This window comes from Myotis myotis, unplaced genomic scaffold (assembly GCF_014108235.1).
Source record: "Myotis myotis isolate mMyoMyo1 unplaced genomic scaffold, mMyoMyo1.p scaffold_m19_p_1, whole genome shotgun sequence".
Taxonomy (NCBI): domain Eukaryota; kingdom Metazoa; phylum Chordata; class Mammalia; order Chiroptera; family Vespertilionidae; genus Myotis; species Myotis myotis.
In genome coordinates this window covers 9,091,911-9,114,308 of record NW_023416313.1, presented here as the reverse complement: position 1 = coordinate 9,114,308, position 22,398 = coordinate 9,091,911, and the positions used below count along the sequence as shown (strand labels likewise).

General features: G+C 33.9%; 1 protein-coding gene across 20 annotated transcripts in view; it reads left to right on the top strand.

Annotated features, from left to right (window-relative positions):
* The window catches only part of LOC118667083 (ligand-dependent nuclear receptor corepressor-like protein), a 150,899-nt gene that overhangs the window by 115,755 nt on the left and 12,746 nt on the right, over positions 1 to 22,398 (top strand). For 13 of the 20 annotated variants that reach the window (XM_036329821.1, XM_036329810.1, XM_036329800.1 and 10 more), the window contains 4 exons: positions 39 to 290; positions 2,077 to 2,167; positions 10,070 to 14,874; positions 22,158 to 22,184. In XM_036329821.1, the coding sequence (XP_036185714.1) occupies positions 39 to 290; positions 2,077 to 2,167; positions 10,070 to 14,874; positions 22,158 to 22,183 (5,174 nt within the window). In that variant the 3' untranslated portion in view covers position 22,184. Of the gene's footprint in view, positions 1 to 38; positions 291 to 2,076; positions 2,168 to 3,497; positions 8,054 to 10,069; positions 14,875 to 22,157; positions 22,185 to 22,398 lie in introns of those variants that run through there. The other 7 variants (XM_036329894.1, XM_036329899.1, XM_036329908.1 and 4 more) reach the window with 6 other exon arrangements.

Below are 22,398 nucleotides of genomic sequence, written 5' to 3'. Positions count from 1 at the left end.
TCCGTTTTTAATGCTTATTATACTTATTTCTTCTCTAGATCTTCCTCAGAACTGTGATCCTAACATTCCCCTAGTTGCTCAGGAATTAATGAAAAAGATGATACGTCAGTTTGCAATTGAGTATATTTCAAAAAGTGGTAAAATTCAAGAGAATAGAAATGGTTCAATTGGACCAAGTCTAATATGTAAAAGTATCCAAATGAACCAAGCAGAAAACTCCCTTCAGGAAGAGCAGGAAGGCCCCTTAGACCTCACTGTGAATCGAATGCAAGAACAAAATACTCAGCAAGGTAAGACTTTTTGTGTTTGTGTAATATATAATTTTATGTTTTAATATTCTTAAATATATGTAATGTTATATTTATAGATAAACTTTAGAAGTAATATTACTTGTGATTAGCCTATGTAATATGGACTAGCAAGAAGTGCTAAATTTGAGCTTTTGTATTGCATTTGACTTTTGTTTATAAAAAAAGAAATTTGAGTTGCTCTCAGTCTCTTTTCACAATAAAGTATATGGTGAGAGAATCCTAAAAAGCAACTTAAAAGCAAAGTATACAATAAAGAGATGTATATGATAAAAATTATTTTTAAAAATATACAGCTGAGAACATTTAGTAAACACTTCCTATTCAGTTTTTTACACTTAGTTGAAAAACAAAAAGAAATTGATTTATCTTCAATTGTTGATGTAACTGGGGAAAAAGAAAAGGTAATATATGTGATAAATATAATGGAATCTTGTACTTAACTATATAGAGATCTGTTTTTCATAAGAGCCTGAATGATGAGAACTATATTGGATTTATCTAATAGTTGATTGAAAGAAGAGCCATAATTTACAGAGGAAAGGGGGCAAGGGCCTTTTAAGTGCTTATAGAGGATACCAAATAAGTGTTTGACTCAGAAAGATAAAACAAGTAGCTTTTATTAACACAAGTTAAGAAAATTATTGTCAATCCTTGAAGCCAGAAAAATATCAGCTTACTCTTCTTTGTTTGTTTTTAAGGAGCCCTTATCCTCAATCTAAAATATGTTGGGTGGTGATGGGGTGGTGTATGTATGACTTATCTCACTAGGTCCTAAGCACCATGAGAATAGGTACTTTGTATGCCATTTTTACTGCTGCTCTCCAAATTCTTAAAATAGTGCTTTGCACATACTAAGCACTCAATAAAATTATTATTGAATTATGCATAGTATGTTATGGGCGAGATATGTTCTTATTTTTTTCATCTTTGTGTCTTGCTAGGGCACGTAAGTATTAAGTAGATTTGTATAATAATAGTAAAACCCACTTGATTGTTTTTTAAAAACCCAGCAGTATTTTTGAGTATATTTTTAAGCATATGTTTTTTATAATGACTCCTTTCTTACAGTTTAAATTTTCAATTTTTAACTGTCAGTAAAGATATAGTAGTATTAACAGTATTATTTATTGATGTGTTATAAATTCATAGTTTATTTTTATTCTCCTTGATCCTAAAGTTGTCCTATTACAGTATATCTGAATCATTGAAATCTTACTCATGTAAATTCACTATTATAATAGTAATTTAAAATAACTATCTTTTAATAACAAATACTTAGGCAGTGTTTTCTAGCTGCTATTTTTCCTAAAGTGTTATATTGTTATAAGTTATATCTTCATTCAATCACGTATATAACCATGACATATTATATAGGCACTGACTCAACTGTTGTTCATTTCAGTTGTTTAAAATAGTAAAATTTTACACTGTAATTTCTAAAAACACACTGGTTATGCAGAGTCACAGTTTACCTAAAGTATATGTTCCACATATTGTTAGTTCTAATAAATGCTAATTATTGTTCTTACTTATTATCATATTTTCTATGCTCTCTTTTGTGCAATTGACATCATTCCTACTTTCCCAAAGTATCATCTGGGCAGCCTTGAATAGAAACAGTCATGGATGAGCAGTCAGATGGCTGTGCACTGCAAACAGTGGGAAAGGTGACAAAGGGTTGATTTTAAACAGGTTTTATATCATAGCCTGTTTGTTTCATTAATCTGTTACAAATATAAAGTTTTTTCTCTTGCAAAAATTATAGGGGATGGAGTGTTAGATCTCTCTACAAAGAAAATCAGCATAAAATCTGAAGAGTCATCCATATGTGATCCTTCTGAAAATTCAATGGCTGGGTAAGCAATATCCAGGAAATATAACTTAATATTAATATAAAATTATCTCTGCAGAGAACTCGTAATGCTACTCTGAGTAGATTGACATATATAGTTTCCTCCAGAGGCTTTGTCACTCATAAGTGTTTGTCTCTCATACCTTCCATTTTGTCCTTTCTCTTTCTTTTTTATTCTTTCTGTTAAAGAAAAGTTATCAGAACAATCACCAAACTTTAGTTCATGTTACTAAAATGAACTACCAACTTAACCATAGAATACAAACTAAGAAGCAGGACAAGTAAAGAGGATTTAAATTCCATATTCAGGAGACAAATTTAAGGGAAATATGTAATTTCACTATTTAATTTTTAAAAACAATAAATTTTAAAAGTACTGTACTTAACTAATTCTTATAGTTAGTTTATAGTGTTTGTGTTTTTTTCCATTATGCTTTAGGCGTGGTGGCAGACTATGTAATATATCTAGTAATCACCACAAAAAGTCCTTCTATGCTTTGATTAAAATCTGTTACTAAATTAATAAGTAATTAGTAGTGAAATGCTGTTCTGTTGGATTTTTGGATTTTTTTTTGTAACTTGCATCTTCCCATTAACAAACTACACAGAAAGCTTTTTTGTCACATTTAAATCTTAGATGTAGAGTGTAATTTGTTTAAACTAAAGCTGTAGTAGGTTTTGAATCATGAGGTAAATTAAGCTTTCTGTTTGAGAAACTTTGAAATTACAATGATACATTGGAAAGAGAAAAAAACATTTACAAGATCTAAAATTTTTTTACCCAAATATAACTTATCTACTTGTTTCCAATTGTAAGTTTTTGTCTAGAGAAAAATGGGTCTTGTGGAAATATGAGATATTGTGTTTGGAAGTATTCTTACTGCTACAAATTTCCTTTAAAGGGGTTGACTCTTTTATTACTTGTTTAGTGGTAACGTCACGTTTCTACTAACAAAAACTCCTTTAGGATTTGGGTTGGGTTTTTTTTTTATAATGGATCTCTAATTGTACAAGTAAAAAATCTAAGTGTTGCTCTGCAAGCATCTGTCAGGAATAGCAACATCATGAGAATATTTTTACAAATACTGAATTAGGATTTTATGTTCTTGGAAGGTCTGCCTGTTGAGGCCACCGTATGATTGACACATTGTCCTACCAGGACTGTAGCGTTTGCTTTGATAAGGAGTAACTACTACATCTCACAGACTTAAAAGTGTATAAGCAGTGATGTTACCTAAGCAAGGAGTATAATAAAGGAGTGGACCCTCCCCTTCCATAGCTGTGTGAGAGTCTCTCATGCATCAGTTTACCATCGTTTCATTCCATCCATCCAGGAGACTACACAGAAACAGAGAGGACTATGTGGAAAGAAGTGCTGAGTTTGCAGATGGTTTGCTCTCAAAAGCTTTGAAAGACATTCAGTCTGGAGCACTGGACATAAATAAAGCAGGCATACTTTATGGCATACCTCAAAAAACTTTACTTCTCCACTTAGAAGCCTTACCAGCAGGGAAGCCTGCATCTTTTAAAAACAAAACTCGAGATTTCAATGATAGTTATTCATATAAAGACAGTAAAGAAACTTGTGCAGTGCTGCAGAAAGTAGCCTTGTGGGCAAGAGCTCAAGCAGAGCGCACAGAAAAAAGTAAACTCAATCTACTTGAAACCTCAGAATTAAAATTCCCAACAGCTTCCAGTTACCTCCATCAGTTAACTCTACAGAAAATGGTTACTCAATTTAAAGAAAAAAATGAAAGCCTACAATATGAAACTTCACATCCTACTGTACAGTTAAAAATTCCTCAGCTACGAGTAAGCTCTGTTTCAAAACCACAACCTGATGGTCCTGGTCTGCTGGATGTTGTGTATCAAGTTTCCAAAACCTCTCCCGTCCTTGAAGGATCAGCTCTCCAAAAACTGAAAAATATACTCCCTAAACAGAACAAAATAGAATGTTCTGGGCCCATAACTCACTCAAGTGTTGACTCTTATTTTATACATGGGGACCTCTCTCCTTTGTGTCTTAATTCTAAAAATGGAACAGTTGATGGAACCTCTGAAAATACTGAAGATGGATTGGATCGAAAAGATAATAAGCAGCCCAGGAAAAAACGTGGCCGTTATCGGCAATATGATCATGAAATAATGGAAGAGGCTATTGCAATGGTAATGAGCGGAAAAATGAGTGTTTCCAAAGCACAAGGAATTTATGGGGTACCTCACAGCACTTTAGAATACAAGGTAAAAGAAAGATCTGGAACACTGAAGACTCCTCCGAAGAAGAAACTCCGATTACCAGACACTGGGTTATATAATATGACAGATTCAGGGACTGGCAGCTGCAAAAACAGCAGCAAGCCTGTGTAGATTACTTGTTAGGAAAATGTTTGTGTGTGTGTGTGTTTGCGTGTGTGTGTGTGCACAGGTGTGTATTTGTATGTCTATATACACACATGTGGGAAATACAGATGCTCACTCTGACAGGAGACATGAAATTTTACAGTTCAAAAACCACTTACATGCCTTTTGAAAAAAAAGTTTTATTCAGGGTTTTCACTGTGGACAGATTATATAATTGCTTACTTCTGATAGTTTGTATTTAATCCTTGTATAAATAGGTGAAAAAGATTCAGGTTTTCTTTAGTAGTCAATAGCATAAAGCGTTGTGGGAAAACAAGTAATTGTCAAGTGAAACATTTTTATTGGTGAAAGACCACTCCAGCCATTCAGTTGAACCATCTTATAATGGAAAGATGATACTAATCGTTTGTAGACATTTTAATATAACATACTTACAATCACTGTAAGTATGTCAAACAACCAATCAAAGTTTAAATAGAGACCTATCTCCATACTAAGAAAAATTAATATATACAGTATTAGTACACTGTAGTGCATTCTATGAAATATGAAATGCACTCAAGTGCATCCACCAGGAATTGAAAAGAAAACCTTAAATTATATATATAATGAAATTCAATATTTATCATTTAATAGTTGATTTAGCAGGATGCTGGGGTTTATAAGATATATGCTTTTTTTTAAAAACTGACACATGGTTAACCCCAGCAGCTATAGAATTCTTTAATATAAGGTGGAATACTAAGAACAAAAAGTAATTTAAATTTAATTATTAAAATAATTTAATTTTGTTTTTTATTTGAAAAATAAGCTAATTTGTAAGGTTAGAAAAGAAAGTTGGAATGCAACTTAGAGCATGTTTATAATGTGCACAGAAAAAGCTTGAGAATGATAATTTTGGTTTAAATGTGCTGGTTAGTTGATGTTATGACTACTTTAAATTTTAAGGATTGTGATACACTCCTACTATTGAAAAACCTCAGTGTAACTTTAATATATTTGCTGCTGTGACATTTCAAAACATTTTCAGTTTATCAAAATGAATTACAGATTTCATTTTGGTGGGCGAAACATTATCATTTTGCTAATAACCAAATTTGCAGTTTGTTCAGGGTTTTGAATAGATTTACAAATATTTAACACTGAAGCTGTTTTGAACTTTCAGTAATGTAAACTCTACTAATTGGGTAGTTAGAAGCTGGGCAGTGCATTTTAACTTTTACCAGACTCGTAGAGAGACCAGTAATTTTTATATAGCAGTTTAAAAATGTGGTTCAGAGTATCCATGTTGGTTTTATGGAGTATGCCGTTTTAGTAGTAAAATATTATATTATAAAGCATGTGCCTCCATTTAAAGAATGGGGATTTGCTTCATATATTCAAAATTCTCTGAGTGCCCCTTTTCTCTGTTAAAATTCAGGTTTTAATCATTTCTCTAAGCCACTTTTTGTAAATCCAAAAGCTGAATTTAAAAAAAAAAGTGCACCTTGTCAAATACTTGTGTTTTTACACTTGTGTTTGTGTGTATCTAATAATCACATATACATGTAATACTAAAGAGATTTTCAGCTATTACATTTTAAAACTGCTTACATATGTTTAAAGAAACTGAAGAGTGGGAACTAAACAAGTAGTTATTTGGTCTCTTAGATCTACACTGAACACTCTTTAGCTATTAATGTTACCTGCATAGTAGGGTATGATGAATCCTCTTGCTCTTTTCTTTTTCAAGAAAGTATACATAATAGATTGCAAAACAGCAGATGTCAGGGTCATCTTTCTTTTTAAAGAATTAAGCCATATTTTGTGAGGGCCAGAACTTGGATTATTTAATCTATTACCCCTCTTCCCACTAAAAAACAAAGTTAAAGATAAAGTAATGTTTCAACACAATTTTATTGACCTCTTTATACAGAATTTTACTTGCAAAAATTTGGGGGCTTGAATGCATTACATAACATTTGTATTGTATTGAGCTTTTTTATTCCTCACAGTATATTTACATTAACAAATTGATTGAGAAGTTTATAGTAAAGGGATACTTAACAGAACTTTTATATCATTTAAAAGATGACCTGACCAAAAACTTTACAGGATTCATAAAATCAGGGATCATTTTGCTATTGACTTCACAGTGATCAGTAGTTTTATAGGTAATATTATAGTTCATTTGCAGCATTTTAGTACTTGTATTATTTATTTTTGGTCAGAAATAGTAAATTAAATATTTTTTGATAGTTTATAGGTAATAACCCATGACTTTGAAAAGAAACAAAGTGTTTCTAATTATTGAGTTAACTTTGATTATACAAACTAGGAAAGGCAGGGAAATTTATGGGTGCCCCTTCTCCCCAGTGATTCTATTAAGATGTTCTTTATGTTAAACTTTCAAAGTACTTTATGAATTTAGTTACCAGTTACTATTTATCAATTGACAATTTTCTGAAATATCCAGTTTCAGCAGACTTTTAATGAAGGTGAAAGCAAACCTTATGTGCTTTCTACTTATTTGAATGTTCCTCAAGTATTTTATATTTAAAAAAAAAAAAAGAAGGAAAAGAAAAAAACAGTGCCTCTGTTTTTAGAAAACTACTGTTCAGTAAAGTTGTTTAAACCACTTCTGGTAGCTAATGACAATTTTATATTAAATTGTATACTAACTTTAGTGAGACTGATTTTTTTAGTTTACAGTACAAATACTTGTATTTGTTTTTTAATTGCAGTATTTTCATTGTCGCAGTAATTTAGTAAAACTCTGTGCTGCCTTGATTTTGACAGATTTTGTTAATATAAACTGATTGTTAGGCAATTAGTTATATTTATGCATAAATCAATTGCACTATAATTCATGAATTATTTATTACAATATTTTCTAATGAATTCATGTATCTGTCTTGTGTTGTAATGTACTGTAATTCTGTTCCTACTTTGTGTTGTTATATATCTAAATCTGATTGTATGAATTTTAATTGTTCAGTTAACGTGTTTCTAGGTTGTAATTTGTAGTAAAGCACTTCAATGCTTTTGCACTTAAATTTACAACACTGTTTGTGTGTGATTGATTTACTCATTCAGTAAAAGAAAAAAAAGAAAAGCAAAGAAAAAGACTTGACTACATGACTTCTTTAATCATTTTAGGAAGCAATTTTATTAATATTAAATATTAGAAATTGACTTTCTCCAAAACTATCTCAACAACAAAACTTGTAATGGGCAAAACGGATAGTAACATAGAAAGAATAGGCAGGGTGTTTTGGTTTCTAAATCAAATAGCAAAAGGTTTGAAACTTTCTTAGCATTCAAAAAAAGGCATCTATGAAAGGTACAATCTTAGAACCTTTATGTAATCATTTGGGAATAAATTCTAGATTGTAGACGTATGTGTATTCAACTATTTTTTATATTAGGTTTCATATATTGGGTTTTGAGATTTTAACATGCATTAAATATGAAAAAGTTTTGAAGACAAGCATATTGTGTAGTTTTATGATTTGAGGACTTAGTTATCTAATAACTGAATCTAATCTAATCTGAATATCTAATTAGGAACTTTATTAAGCTATTCTTCATATAGCATTAGGTGGAAATTACTAGCCACTGTGGTGTTTTTTAAATGTCATTAATAGAAGTAATAAACTGAATAAGAAACTCTTTTAAAAGATAGATATCCTTAGAATGTCAGAAGAGAAATATAAAAATCTTGTGGTTTTCAAGATTATTGCAGCTCAGAATAGTTAACACTAGTCATTAGTTTTTATTATTTTACTTGGCTTTACTAATAGAAAAAATCACTTAAGCATTTCAGGAACTATTAGGCAAGCATATTAATCCTTAAAATACAGTGTAATGTATTTTCTTTAGAACCATGTCAAATCTCTGTTTAACTGGTTAGTCACAGATATGTTTAATAGGCCATAACATAACTAAAGAAACTGTTGAATCGTGCTTATCAGAACTTTTCTGGGTTTTCATTTGCTTATGTGAAAATTATAATGTTTAATTTGCTGAAAAAGAGCATAATTTTATTTTTATATTTATATGTGATAGCTAACATTTCCTCCTGCTTTTATTCTCTACATATATTTTTTAAATGATCTAATATTGAATCTTGGGAGTTAGTTGCATCATTTTACACTCCCAGCCATGATAAAACTTATGAAAATTTATTTTCAGAAAGGAAAAGTTACAGGGGTCATGTCCTATTTTCATCTGTCTAGAGGTGGCAGTGGATTTAAGAAGTTTTATTGTAATTTCATATCTATTCTCACTTTGATAACTATTTATGTTAAATCATATGCTAGTTTTAGTGAAATATTGGTTGAATCTAGTAAAGTGTTGTCGTTTTTCCTTGAAAAAAATTGATCTAATGTTCAAAATTTGCTTTGGTATTTTTCCTATTCAAATAACAATTTTTATAAAATGTAGATAAAATATTGCATACTTAACTGTGAAACAAATTAAGTGATATTTAGGGAACAAAATAAAAAAATTCACTTTTCATTTTAAAAGAAAAATTCTCTAATTTTTAATATACATGAACATAACTTTTTTTAAAATAAAATACATTCTTCTGTAGCAATTCATAATCAGCATATCCCAATTCCAACCCTAAATTTTTGCAAACCAGGAGCTACTAGCACTAACAAATATAACAAGTCAGGAGTGGGAGGCTATTTTCATGTACAGAGTTTGGTGATATGTTTAATTTAAATGGATACTTTTCTGAAACAGAATTCTTTTATATATTTTATCTTCTTACTGCTGGTAGTTGGATTTAAAAAAAAATTTAGATTTCTACATTTGTTGCTAAGTAATAATGAGCCTTAGCTAAAATTAGATGTATATTAGTTTCTGAAGTGGACATTTTCCATTTGAAATTAAATAATTAGGTAAGTAATGCCTTTAGTTTCAATGTAATTACTTTAGTATTTAAAATCAATTAAAAATAGATTTCATTTTTAAATAGCTTAAATTATTTTCTTAATAGGTTAAAATGCCTGGAGCTTAATCTTAGAAAAGATATTTTGTTATTTATGAAATCTAAATCCCTTAATTTTTCTTGTGACAAAGCTTTTATTAATAATTGTATTTCCATTACCTTGAAAAAATATATATTTAAATAAAGATAAGCTTTTTCTCATACATCTTATTTTTCTTATTTGCAGTAATACAGACTGATAATTATCAAAATAACAGAATGTTTACAAAAAATTTAACTCCTGGTGAAGCACTTTCCATTAAATATTCTTAATATATTCAAAGAACTAAACATTAACAATCTATAAATATAGTCATATCTATAATCATCAGCTTTTATATCAAAAAATTTGGGCTTTGTTTTGACTCATTTGTCACAGGAAATTATCATCAGTGCTTCAGTATATTTTTGCTAAACAATAATCAAGATGCCATTATTGCAGTTCTACAGGAATTAGGAGTCCAGCAATATCAAAATATCTTTTGTTCAAACTCTGTTAAAATTATAACTCCTTATAATATTGATATTTTTACTGTAATTCATTTTTTGTTTGATTTTTATTTTTAGTTCAACTGTTGATGCAAAATCAGAGGAAGCTACTAAAATGGAAAAAGGAAAATCAGCATTAAGCAAAGTTTTGGAATCTTTGTGCATACATCACCAGCAACAAGTTTTGGCAATGTTGAAATTTCTAGTCCAAGAGCAGAATGCTGCTTCTCTTTGCTGTTGTAATACATCTTATACTGTGTCTTCAGAATCTCAAAAGCCTCTAATTGAAGATGATATACATGGTCTATTCTGTCATTGTGAATATAGGCTGGCAGAAAGAGGGTGTTTACAAAATGAAAGACAAAGCCCTAGTTTTGTGCCTCTGCCAGTCTGTATTAAAGATTTACATTGTTTGTCTTGCCAAACTGTAACTATTGAACACATTAAGACAGTAGTGAATAGAGGAATTGCAAACAGTTATACTTCTCACAGGTGCTGTTCTGGACTGTTTCCAAACATTCACTCTACAAAATCGGCCTTTCATACTCCTTTTTCATCAAGGGAAGTACTCAGTGATGTTTCGGTTAGTCTTGAAGATATTTGTAGATCTCGAAGTCCCTCACCCCCACCATTATCACCTGTACAGACTGAAGGATTTGAAAAATTGAAAGATGTCATCTCAGAGCTTTCAGCCTTAGAAAATAACAGACTTGAAACAAACATTAACCAACCTCCATTCCTCACACCAGCAGAAATAAGTAATGACAAAGATGATCATGAAGGTAAAACACATAAAACCAAAATATCCAGTAACTCTGATTCTTTGCTCTTGGAAGGCAGCAATAATTGTACTACAAATCATGAAAAAGGTGAAACTACTGTAATTTTTCAAGATTTAATGGATCGTATTAATGAAAAATTAAAATCAATAGAAACTACAGATACGACAAACCTTATAAAATTATCTAGCAGTGATTGTAATACAGATAATGATTTAAAACTGAGAGATTTAATAACTTCCCTCTTGCATAATGCAAAGGCCAGTGATTACAGTTTTATGGAATTACTGAGTCAACATGATAAAAAGCTAGAAAATAAAATTATTCAGACAAGATTTCGAAAGCGTCAAGAAACATTATTTGCAATGCACCACTCTCCTGATTCACCCATGTTTAGAAGGCAGGCTTTACAGATAAAAAGAGAACTTGCTAGTCTTGATGAAAACTTTGTAAGAAAAAAATGCAGTGAAAAATTTTCAAGGAAATTGGTATGCAATAATGTGATACTTTCAACAGACAAAGAAGAATTCTATAATTGCCAAGGGCCTTCTTTACAAAATTCTAAAAACCTTCAAGACAGCAATCATGCAGAAATATCATTTTCACCAGATTATGCATTACAGTCCTTGGAACTACCCCTTCATAATTTAGATACTAACTTGGCTTTTGACACATTTTCAGAAAACTTCAAAACAACTATTCCTGAGAAAATGAGCATAAGAAATTCACAGGAGAAATCTGCAGCTGGAAAAAGTTTTTTGCAAAATCATGAGAATTCAAAACTAGAAAATACTCAAACTTCTTTGAAATGTGATGTTCCTGGACTTTTGAGCAGAACTAAACGAAATATTGTGCCTCCAGGATGGTATTCTATATATGTAACAAATAATTATGTTCTCAAAAAATCCCCTAAGGCCAAAAAGGTTTCTGAATCTACAAAAAAAAAAGATCAGGTGAAATGTATTCAAACTGAAAGCTCACACAGTATAGATTTAAACAAAATTGCAATGAATTCTAATTTACAAGTTATTGTGGAACGTTTGGAAGATACAATAAATATGGCCAAGAAGTCTTGGAATAATCAGTCGTTGTTGGAAGGATATAAAGCATCCAAAAAATTGAAAGAAGTTGATGGTAAAGATCAAAATGCTGGTGGAAATATAACTCTTACTGTAAGTAGAATGACATGCAAAGAGCAGAGTTTATCAAAATCTGTGGCAGTATCCAACAATATCCAAAGCAATCCAATAGATTTGAATAACAAAAGACTTGATAATCTGAAAAAGTCATCTATTTTAGATACAGGTAGCTTGATTTCCTCTGTTGAGAATATACCAACAAAATATGAAGCCACCAAAAGCTCTTCTTTTTCCAATTATTCTAGTCCTATCAAACTCATGTTTTTATCTGAGGTTAAAAGCAGTGAAGGAGTCAAATATACTTTAACTTCGGTCAATAATTCTGAATCAAACATTGATTTTCCTTCTTCTGAAAAATGTCCAAACCATCATATAATTGAAAAAAAAACAGAAACAAATGAGGACATTCCAAATGCTAACTTGGAAAATGTTAGTTCTAATCGTAATGGTAGTGACACCCTTCAAAAAGAACTAAAATTAAATTGTGCAACAGAAACAGCAGAATCTTCTGAAATGTTTATCGATCATACAAATAGCGATAAGCCACAGGAAGAACCTATGGAAAATTCAAACAGTGCAATTGATTCATCTTTTAAAAGAAAACCAGGTAGACCTAAAAAAATAGGTCCCCAGGTTGTGAAACAGATTAAGCGACCAATTGGAAGACCACCCAAACCGAAAACTGATCAAACAGACATTACCATTTGCCAAAATGAGTCCTTTAGTGCTGGAAAGAAAAGCCCAGAATCTCCCTTATCAGAAGTAAAGGAAGGTATTTATAAAAAGACTATTACTGTAACTGTTATTTATGGAAGGTCAAGAAGAACTAAAAGGCATGTTTCTGAAGGAAGTGTAAGCATAAGCAATGTTACATCTTTAAACAATAAGGTTACTGATTTTCCAACTGAATGTAATAATCTCAGAAATATTAGAGAATTTGAACTTGACTCGGGTGAAAGAATAAGTGCCATTTCAAGTTTGACAACTGAAAGTGAGATCTTGGGCTTTGAATATGTTAGACCTATCAAGAACAAGTCTGTGATACCTCAACCTTCTAAGAGCATTGTTCGACCAAATCAGAAGCCTTTGGCAATAATTAGGAAGCCTGGTAGACCTGCAAAAGTGAAAATTTCTGGTATATCTGTAACTATTAATAGAATTTCACCTCAGGAGAGAGCAGTGAGTATTAGCAGCTGTTTACCTCCTTTAGAACAAGAGACTATGTTGGAAAAAAGTTTGCCTGAAGAAAAGTATGCTTCTCAATGCAATAAGATGGATACAAGGCACGCTGAAGCTGACCTATTCAAGAATGGATCAAAAAGTATGGTTGCTGCTATACCTTTGAGACATTCTATTAGGGACCGAAAACCATCTCTGCATTTCTTACATTCATTAGCATCTTCTAGCTCACTTATTTATAGAAATACTCTGCTTCATAAATCATATAAACTCCATTTGCAGAAAGGCAAAAGTCAGAAGGAAAAAAATAGGCAGTCAAGGTTAAAAATAGCTCCCAAAGGTACACCAGGAGCTAGAAATTTAAGGAATGCAAAAAAATGTTTGGAAGATAAATTAATACCCATTTCTGAAGTATCTTTGGACCCTATAATTTCATCAAACCCTTTGCTCAGGTGGTGGGCTGCTTCTGCTTCGAACGATTCCTTATTAGAGGCATTAAATAATAGATATGAGCAAATTACAAATGCTTGGGTACAAGTCAGTGGAGATGAAGCTGAAAATTATGTTCATACAAAAAGGGAAGACACTGAAAGTAATAATCTCAAAATAGCAAACCCTTTGGAAACCTGTCTTGTAGAACTTGAAGTTTCACCTGTAAAAATGCTTTTTCAGAAAAAATATGATTTGAATGAACTCTGTACCTGGTTTATGCAAACGACAGAAACACAGTCTCTTTCACTAGTTAGAAAAGCAAATGCTCGAAACCCTTTCGAAGTAATAAATACCAGAGGAATTAAATTAGGGACCAAATACTCTGATTTTAATACCAGCCCCTTCCGAAAGCACTTTAAAAAATTTGCACTATCTTCTCCTTCAAAATCAGGGAAGTTGCATATACTGCATAAAATGGTTAGCTCTCCACTCTTAAATGTGAAAAATAATTTAACACTAGGTAGATTCAAAAGAACTGAGTTTAAGAGGTTGCGACATGAAAGGTGGAGAAGAGAGGGAAAGCTGCACAACCACGGAACAGTTAATTGGATCTCTAAAAGGAGGAGCCTGAGATTTTACTGCCAGAACCAGTTTTTTAGTAAGACTGAGGGAGGACCAAATGCTGATATCCCACTCCAAGGAAAAAATGCAGTAGGTAATCAGTTTATTTTGCCACCTGAGATCAGGAATGACTTTTTGCAACAGAGGGTGGCAGTGTCTGACGTTAGAACACATGCTAGTTTAGAGAATAAATATAAGTCGGAAGCAAAGGAAAATGGAACAAATTGCAGCCAAAAAGATTTTGAAAGGGGACCAAGACTAGGAAATGTATGTCCAAGTAATTGGAGGTCAAAAACCTTAAAAGATTGTAGAATATTTTTGAGAAAAATCAACTACCTTGAACACAGAAATACTTTTAAGCTAAATACAATCATTTATTCACCTGAATCTGTTAACAGTGGAAGTAATCATCAGACTCATATGGAAGAATCAAAGCGCTTTACCTTAAGATCCCATTCTGCTAGGCAAAATTCTTTTAAAAAGCAATCTAAAGAAATAGAAAATGCTAAATCAAATAGTCCTGCAGCTGATAAATTTCCTGGCCAACTTGACAGTAGTAAATTAAATAAATGTGTTAATTATGACAAGACCCCTGATGGCTCTGAAGTTCTTAGCAAATTGAAGAAAAGAAAAAGACCACCATGGAAGACCACAGAAATTTCAACAAAAAGACATAAACGACAGTCTTGCAACAGTGGACAAATGGCAAACTATTATTCAAAATCCCAAGTAGGTAAGTTTTTCTCTACTTAATTTTAAAGTTTCATTGTAGGTGCCTTGAGTAAAGTATAAGATAATGGGTAGAAAGAAACAGCTGATTGAGTTTTCATTTATTTCCAAAATATTTGGACAACCTAATTTCTTGGCACCTAGTATGAAACTCGTGAAATTAGGTGCTGCTAAATGTACCAGTGCACTTCCCCACATATAATGTGTTCAGTATTTCAAGCAAATTAAAATATATTTAGTAGAGACATAGAAAGTCTCTAAGCATGTACCATTAATATAAAAGTTATATTATCTACTTTTGCATTTTATCTAATATAATCTAATATAAAATACAGAAAACAATTTGATAGATAAATATGCCCAAGTAACAATCTAAAACTTACTATACTACAGATTAATTTATGTTTATCATCTGATAATAGCTTTGAGATCAGACATGTGGAAAGAAGACTCTGTCTCATTACTAAATTAATAAAGGCTATAACATATATAATAATTCTAGGATATCAGTCTCACATTCACCATTAAGTCATTATGCCCTTTGGTACTGCTTTGTGAACCACTTTAATACTCAGCTTATTTAAATAGTGTCAAGGAACAAAATTTTTTTTTCAACTAATCAAACTTGTTGAATAGATTTATTCCTATTAGACTCTGAACTAGACTGCATGGATATAAAGATAAGGATTTATTTCAAGAGATAATCCATAGCCTATCTAGGGAGAAAGTCATATATAGATAATTTTAAGGTAATGCAAACTGAAATTACTTCATCAAGCAGCTATATGCTTTTCTCTGTTATACTAACCTGACATTGGTGCCTCAGGGAAACTGTTACTCTTAGAACCTAGCAGAAATGGGCCATGAACACTAGTTGCTAATGTAGCCACTTCTAACTCTGCTTATTGATAATTCAAGATCAGTACAAGTATGGTAGTGCTTGTAGATTTCTTTCTTGACACGAAAGAGTGCCAGGTTACACTGGAAATTTAAGGATTTTTTTCATGTGATTGCATTGTTACATTGTATACTTTAGGGGATTTTTCTGGGGGTTGGGGAGGTATCGGTGACTTTATTTTTACCTTTTAAAACATTTTTATAAGTGAAAAAAGTACTATCAGATCTTACATTAAAATATTAAAAGTAGTAATTAAACTTGAATTTTATGGCCCCCTAGAGCCAATTATTTAACTGAAGAGGTAACTTTAAAATACCTGTTTCAATAATATCTAACATGCAGTGATTAAAAATTTTAACTAAATTCAATGATTAAAATTTTAAAATTAGTCCCCATTCTGAAACAAGAATCAAATCTAAAGTTATACTCTTTGTTTTTTACCTTCAGGATAACTAAAAATAACATCATAACAAATAGTATGTCAGGAAAAAAAGGGAAGCCTGATAGTGATTTTTTAAAAAAGTCACCTAAAAATATACACACATCTTTTTAAAAGACTGTCATGAGTGGAGAATAAAGTAGTGTTTCGTTTTTAATTCTTTATACCATCCTCATTTCATGCTGTTTGAGTTTACCAAAGGTAGTTTGCATTAATTCATTTTACAAAAGAACTGTATTTTGTCCTTTCAGCTTCTTAGCCATTGTATCTTCCTAAGGTCTAAGTATAAAATTTATTTTAATATGATTCTTCATCGCACTAAATATTAGGTTACCCTAGAAAAATAAGATGGAAGATGCCTAATTATTACTTTTCAAATTAAGTTCAAAATCATTTTGTATTATGTAAAAAGAAAATTAGTATTAGAGCAAGCCTTGTTTTTACATTTTAAAAATTATTAGTACTATTTTCCTGTTCTGCTTAAAGTTTTATTTATCCTTTACTGATAACTTTCCTTCTTTATTTTTTAACATTCTTTTTTTAATCAGACATTTTTGTAGAGTTGTATTTGACACAATATTTGTTATATTTAATTTTTAAATGTTTCTTGAAATATTATTTTTTTGCTCATGATATTTGGTATTTCATATTTCTTTTTGCCTTTTTGGAAATGACACTAAAATTCATTATTAGTTTTATATGTGTTCTTCTTTTCATAGAATAATTAGTGAGTGGAGACTTGAGAGACTTTTAACAATAGGGCTTTTCTAGAAAGATTCTAGTTCAGTGTATATAATGTATTATAGACTATTTCTATTGATGGAAAGTTTTGCTTCTACCATGAATGAATGTCTTATTTTTGTACATTTCAAAATTAACTGTTCAGATATAGTTTAATACATAGGAGTTTTAAGATTTATACTTTACTACATTTGTATTGCTATATATCTGTAGACGTGGAAAGGAGGAAGAAGAAATACAATTCCATTCTATTCTTTGTTCAATATTTAATGAATGCCTACACTATGCTCTTAGGCATGCAGCAGGTTCAAAAAGTTCTCTTTCTACTTAAGTAGATAAACAAGACTGACATCATTTATTTATCCAACAAATACAGTGTATTTTATGTTTTAAGAGGGATAGTATATGTTTTAATGGCTAAAGGGTTAAAGTCATGGTTTGTTCTTTCACGGAGCTCATCATCTCTTGGGGAACAGTGAATAGGCAACTCCAGTGGAAAGATGAGTGCTATGATTGCAGGGGAGGTGGATTGTAGGAGCACATGGGAGGGAAATTGAACCCAGGTTTGGAGAATTGAGCAAGGATTCCTATATGGTTATATCTAAGCTGAGATTAGAAGGGTGCCAAAGTAGTAGAAAGAAGTTGGGAGAGTGTCTCAGCAAAGCAAAATGCTTGTGGAAAATCAGGGTGACAAAAAAGGCTTGTTTGGAACACTACATAATTTTGTCCAAATAGCTGAGTCATAAAATAGGGATTAAGGATGGGGCAGGGGGTGAATGGGAAAATGGCAAAAGATGAAGCTACCTAGGGAAGCTTCGTCCAAATTGTACGTTCATAAAAAAAAAAAAAATGATTTGAGCCCTAATAGTGACATTAATGGAGAAGAATAGATGTATTTGAGAGAAAGTTCTGTGAAGTAGAATCAATACATCTTAGAGAGTAGAGGAATAAAGGATGACATCCAGGTTTTTGGCTTAAGTATCTGGACAAATGATAGTAATTGCACTGAGGTATAAGAACACTCAGGGTATTCGATTTTAGACATAAGGAATTTGAGGTATTCAGTGAGATACCCAAGAAAAGGTGTTTAGAAAGCAATTAGTTAATAGGGCCTTTTTGCTCAGGAGAGAAGTCTGAGCTAGAGATAAAGATTTGGGTATCAGCAAGTCATTGAAGCCATGAGAGTGGGAGAGATTATTCAGGTGAAATGAGAAGAGCCTAGGATCTCAGAGCCCCAAAATATGGAGAAAAGAAAAGATGTGTACAATAGACTGATGAGATTAGTCAGGAGGTGAGAGGGAACCAGGGGAGGGCGATGAAAAGGAAATGTGTCACAACAGTGGAGAAAATAGCAGTGTGGACTGTTGATAACAGATCAATTATAGCTGACTTGGGAGGAAGCAGTTTTTGTGGGCTAACAGAGCAAGGAACCTAATGATTGAGTACATGCAGGACGAAGAAATGAAGGAAATTAGCACAGAAACTGTAAATGGCTATGATTGGAGAGGAGATAGGGAAGTAATGAAACGGAAGCCCTGTTAAAGGCAGGTTTTTAAAAAATGTTAAATGCTAATAGGAAGATCAGTGGAAAATAAAAGGTTGAAGATACAAAAATGAGATGGCAAGCAGTGAAAGTTGGGTGGAAGCCCCTGAGTTGATTATTGGATGTTATGAGGCATCATTAGCGAGATTAGCCTTGGCCATCAGGGTCACTTCTTTCCTAAAACATAAGAAGAGTGGGGTATGTATGAGGACATAAAACACTCTATAAATTCACTAGAGGCCCGGCACACAAATTCATGCACCAGTGGGGTCCCTCGGCCTGGCCTGCGAGATCAGGCTGAAATCGGCTCTCCAACATCCCCCGAAAGGTCCCGGATTGGGAGAGGGCACAGGCCAGGCCAAGGGACCCCACAATCAGGGCCAGAGAGGGACCACGGGAGAGCTCCAGGGCATGTCCAGCCCTGTCTCGCCAAGTCCCAGTTGGAGCCTATCAGGGCTGGCCAGCTGGGGAGGGATGCAGAGGTTGGCCAGCTGGGGAGGGACCACAGGAGGGCTCTAAGGCATGTCCAGCCCGTCTCACCCAGTCCCAATTGGCCAGACCCCAGCAGCAAGCTAACCTACTGGTTGGAGTGTCTTGCCCCCTGGTGGTCAGTGCACATCATAGCGAGCAGTTGGGTGGTCTTAGCGTATTACGCTTTGATTGGTTGAACGGATAACCAGACACTTAGCATATTAGGCTTTTATTATATAGGATAGGCAAAATATTGAGGATATTTGAGTCTATTTTCTATGAATCAAGAGTTCTATAATGGATGTTGATAATGTGGATAAGATTAAAAATACTGTCTCAAGAAATAACAGTATTGAACAGTTTTGTGATTTTATCTCTGCAGCCAGAGTGTAAGCATGGAGAAAGATGGACCCGTAGGTTTGATAGTTATTGGGACCACCAAGTGGGTATAATAGAAGGACAAAGAGATCAAGCCAAGAATTCATTCAGTGAATAATGAGAAACTATATGATCAAGGTGTAATTCTAAAGAGTCTTTTCTAATAGCATGCAGTATATATTTGAGGGGGGACCACAAAATGGGGTACGTGAAGGGCTAATTACAAGACATGATTTTTGAGGTGATAATGGAATATGACTATTGGAAATAATAATGTAGTCTTTTTTAATTTTAGTTATTTTCTTTTGAGTTCCCAGATTGTGAGAGGGTGCAGGCCAGTCTGAGGGACCCCACCTGTGCACGATCGGGCTGGGAGGGACCAGTGAGGGGACTCCAGGGTGTGTCCAGCCCATCTCACTTAGTCTTGATTGGCCAGACCCCAGCAGCAAGCTAACCTACCAGTGGGAGCATCTGCCCCCTGGTGCACGTTATAGTGACTGGTCGGCTGGTCCACTGTCTGCCCCCTGGTGGTCAGTGCACGTCACAGAGTGCAGCCTTAGCATATCATTAGCATATTACACTTTGGTTGGTTCGGTTGTTCTGCTGTCCAGTCTATTTGCATATTACCCTTTTATTATATAGGACTAGAGGCCCGGTGCACAAAATTCATGCGGGGGGGGGGGGGGGGTGTCCCTCAGCCCAGCCTACACCCTTTCCAATATGGGACATCCCTCTCACAATCCAGGACTGCTGGCTCCCAACCGCTCACCTGCCTGATTGCCCCTAACCGCTTCTGCCTGGCAGCCTGATCACCCCCTAACCACTCCCCTGCCGGCCCAATTGCCCCTAACTGCCCTCCCCTGCCAGCCTGGTCACCCCTAACAGCCCTCCTCTGCCAGCCTGGTCGCCCCTAACTGCCCTCCCCTGCAGGCCTAGTCGCTCCCAGCTGGTCACCCCTAACTACCCTCCCCTGCAGCCTAGTCGCCCCCAACTGCTCTCCCCTGCTGGCCTGATCGCTCACAACTGCCCTCCCCTGCTGGCCATTTTGTGGTGGCCATCTTGTGTCCACCTGGGGGCCACCATCTTGTGTGTTGCAGTGATGGTCAATTTGCGTATTACCTCTTTATTGTATAGGATTTTAAGTGCTGAATTAAAGGCAGAGTGTGGAGGCAGTGCATTCAGGTGGCTTTACTGTAGGTATTGCAAATCATGAGAAAATAATTTGTGAATTTAAATATGAGATCAGTGTCTTCTCAATTCAATTAATCCACAATTTTAACTTAGTCAGAACTAGATGAAAGGAAGAGAGATATTTTAACCCTACCAGACTGCTGTACTGATTTTTCAATAATTTCCACACAAAGGTGGAATATTGGCACTAGATGAAAGGTAGATGAAAGGTAGACCTATTTTCTACAATGTCTCCAAGTTCCATCTTATTCTAACCACTTGTTTGCATGTAACTAACATTTTTCTATATCATGTTGGTTTTTTTCTCTTTAATGCTCAGGAGCCCAGGTATAGGGGACAGTTAGGTTCAGGGCCTCAGGTCTGGTAGGATTAATGTAAAAATTAGTAAATTCATTGACATTCATTTTTATATGGACTTCGTATTACCACTTTGCTAATTGCCAGTGCCTTAGGTAAAACTATTAAAACTTTTATTCCATTATTTAAAGTATTATAATGAAATCAGGAATTTTTTAAGTTATTCTCTTTACAATTTAATTTTTTCCCTATTGTCATTTTCATAGGAACTGAGTAAAGAGAAGAATTTTAGGTCATGAAAAGCTTCTGATTTTTACCATAATATTTATTAAACTACTAGAGGCCTGGTACACAAATTCGTGCACAGGTGGGATCCCTCAGCCTGGCCAGCTATTGGGGCCATCTCGCCCAGACCCGATAGGGGCTGGCCTGGGGGAAGGACTGCGGGAAGTTAGCCAGCCGTGGGAGGTTGGCTATGGGAGTGCACTGACCACCAGGGGGCAGCTCCTGCATTAAGTGTCTGCCCCCTGGTGGTCAGTGCGCATCATAGTGTTCGGTCGACAGGTTGTAACGATCACTTAGGCTTTTATATATATAGATAAATCAGCTACTTTGAGAATTCCTTGTCTTGGTGTTTTTTCTAGACTTTTTCTTGAATATCTTATATCCCATTACTTTGTCAACCATCATTGAGTTATTTTAGGATATCCTGCTTCACTAATTGCTCCATGTCTTTCATGGAAAACCATTCCCTTCAATCAACAAATATTTCCAATTGTTTTTACTTTGGCAACATAATTAAGTATAAATTAAAGAAAGATAATGTGGCTGATTTTCCATACCAGTGGGTATGGAGTATAAAATTATTTTCAAAGATAATTCTCTAAATCGAGTCTGGCCCATGGCACACTTGTAAGTGAAGCTCTGTTGGAGCACCACTGTGCCCTTTCATAGACACGTCTTCTGTGCCACAGGAGCTGAGCTGAGTAGTTGCAACAAAGATCATATAGAGCCCCCAAAGCCTAAAATATTCACCTGGCCCTCTGCAGAAAAAGTGTGCTTACCCCTGTTTATATCAATAGAATTTTTATATGCGTGGCTAGAAAAAAGTCATTGGATTTTTTTTAGTAGATTATTATATCCAGTTCATACCCAACACCATCCACTCCCTCCTGTTCCATTCCCTCCTCCCATACAATGCAGTGTATTTCTGGCAGGTAGTGTTGCCTTCTCTCTATGGGACAGGACTTGTCTGCATCCAGCAGTGATGCTAGGGGAGCCATGAGTGCCAATTTTATTGTTTTGTAAATCTTTATTCTCTCCCTGCAGCCTCCAGACCTGCTTTGTCTATATGAGGTAAGTTCAAGGGTCATCCTTCTTTTCCTTAACCAGGCCCTACCACCTGTTGGAAAGAGATTGATCTTGGTGCTTCACACCTTATGTTCTTCCCCAAGTGTTCTCTTCTCTCCTTTTCTGCCCCTTTTTTCTTTTCTATTTCTTCATATAGGAATTCAGAATCTTAGTTCAGCTCTACTGGCTGCCATCCCTCCCCACTTCACTTTCCTAGGCT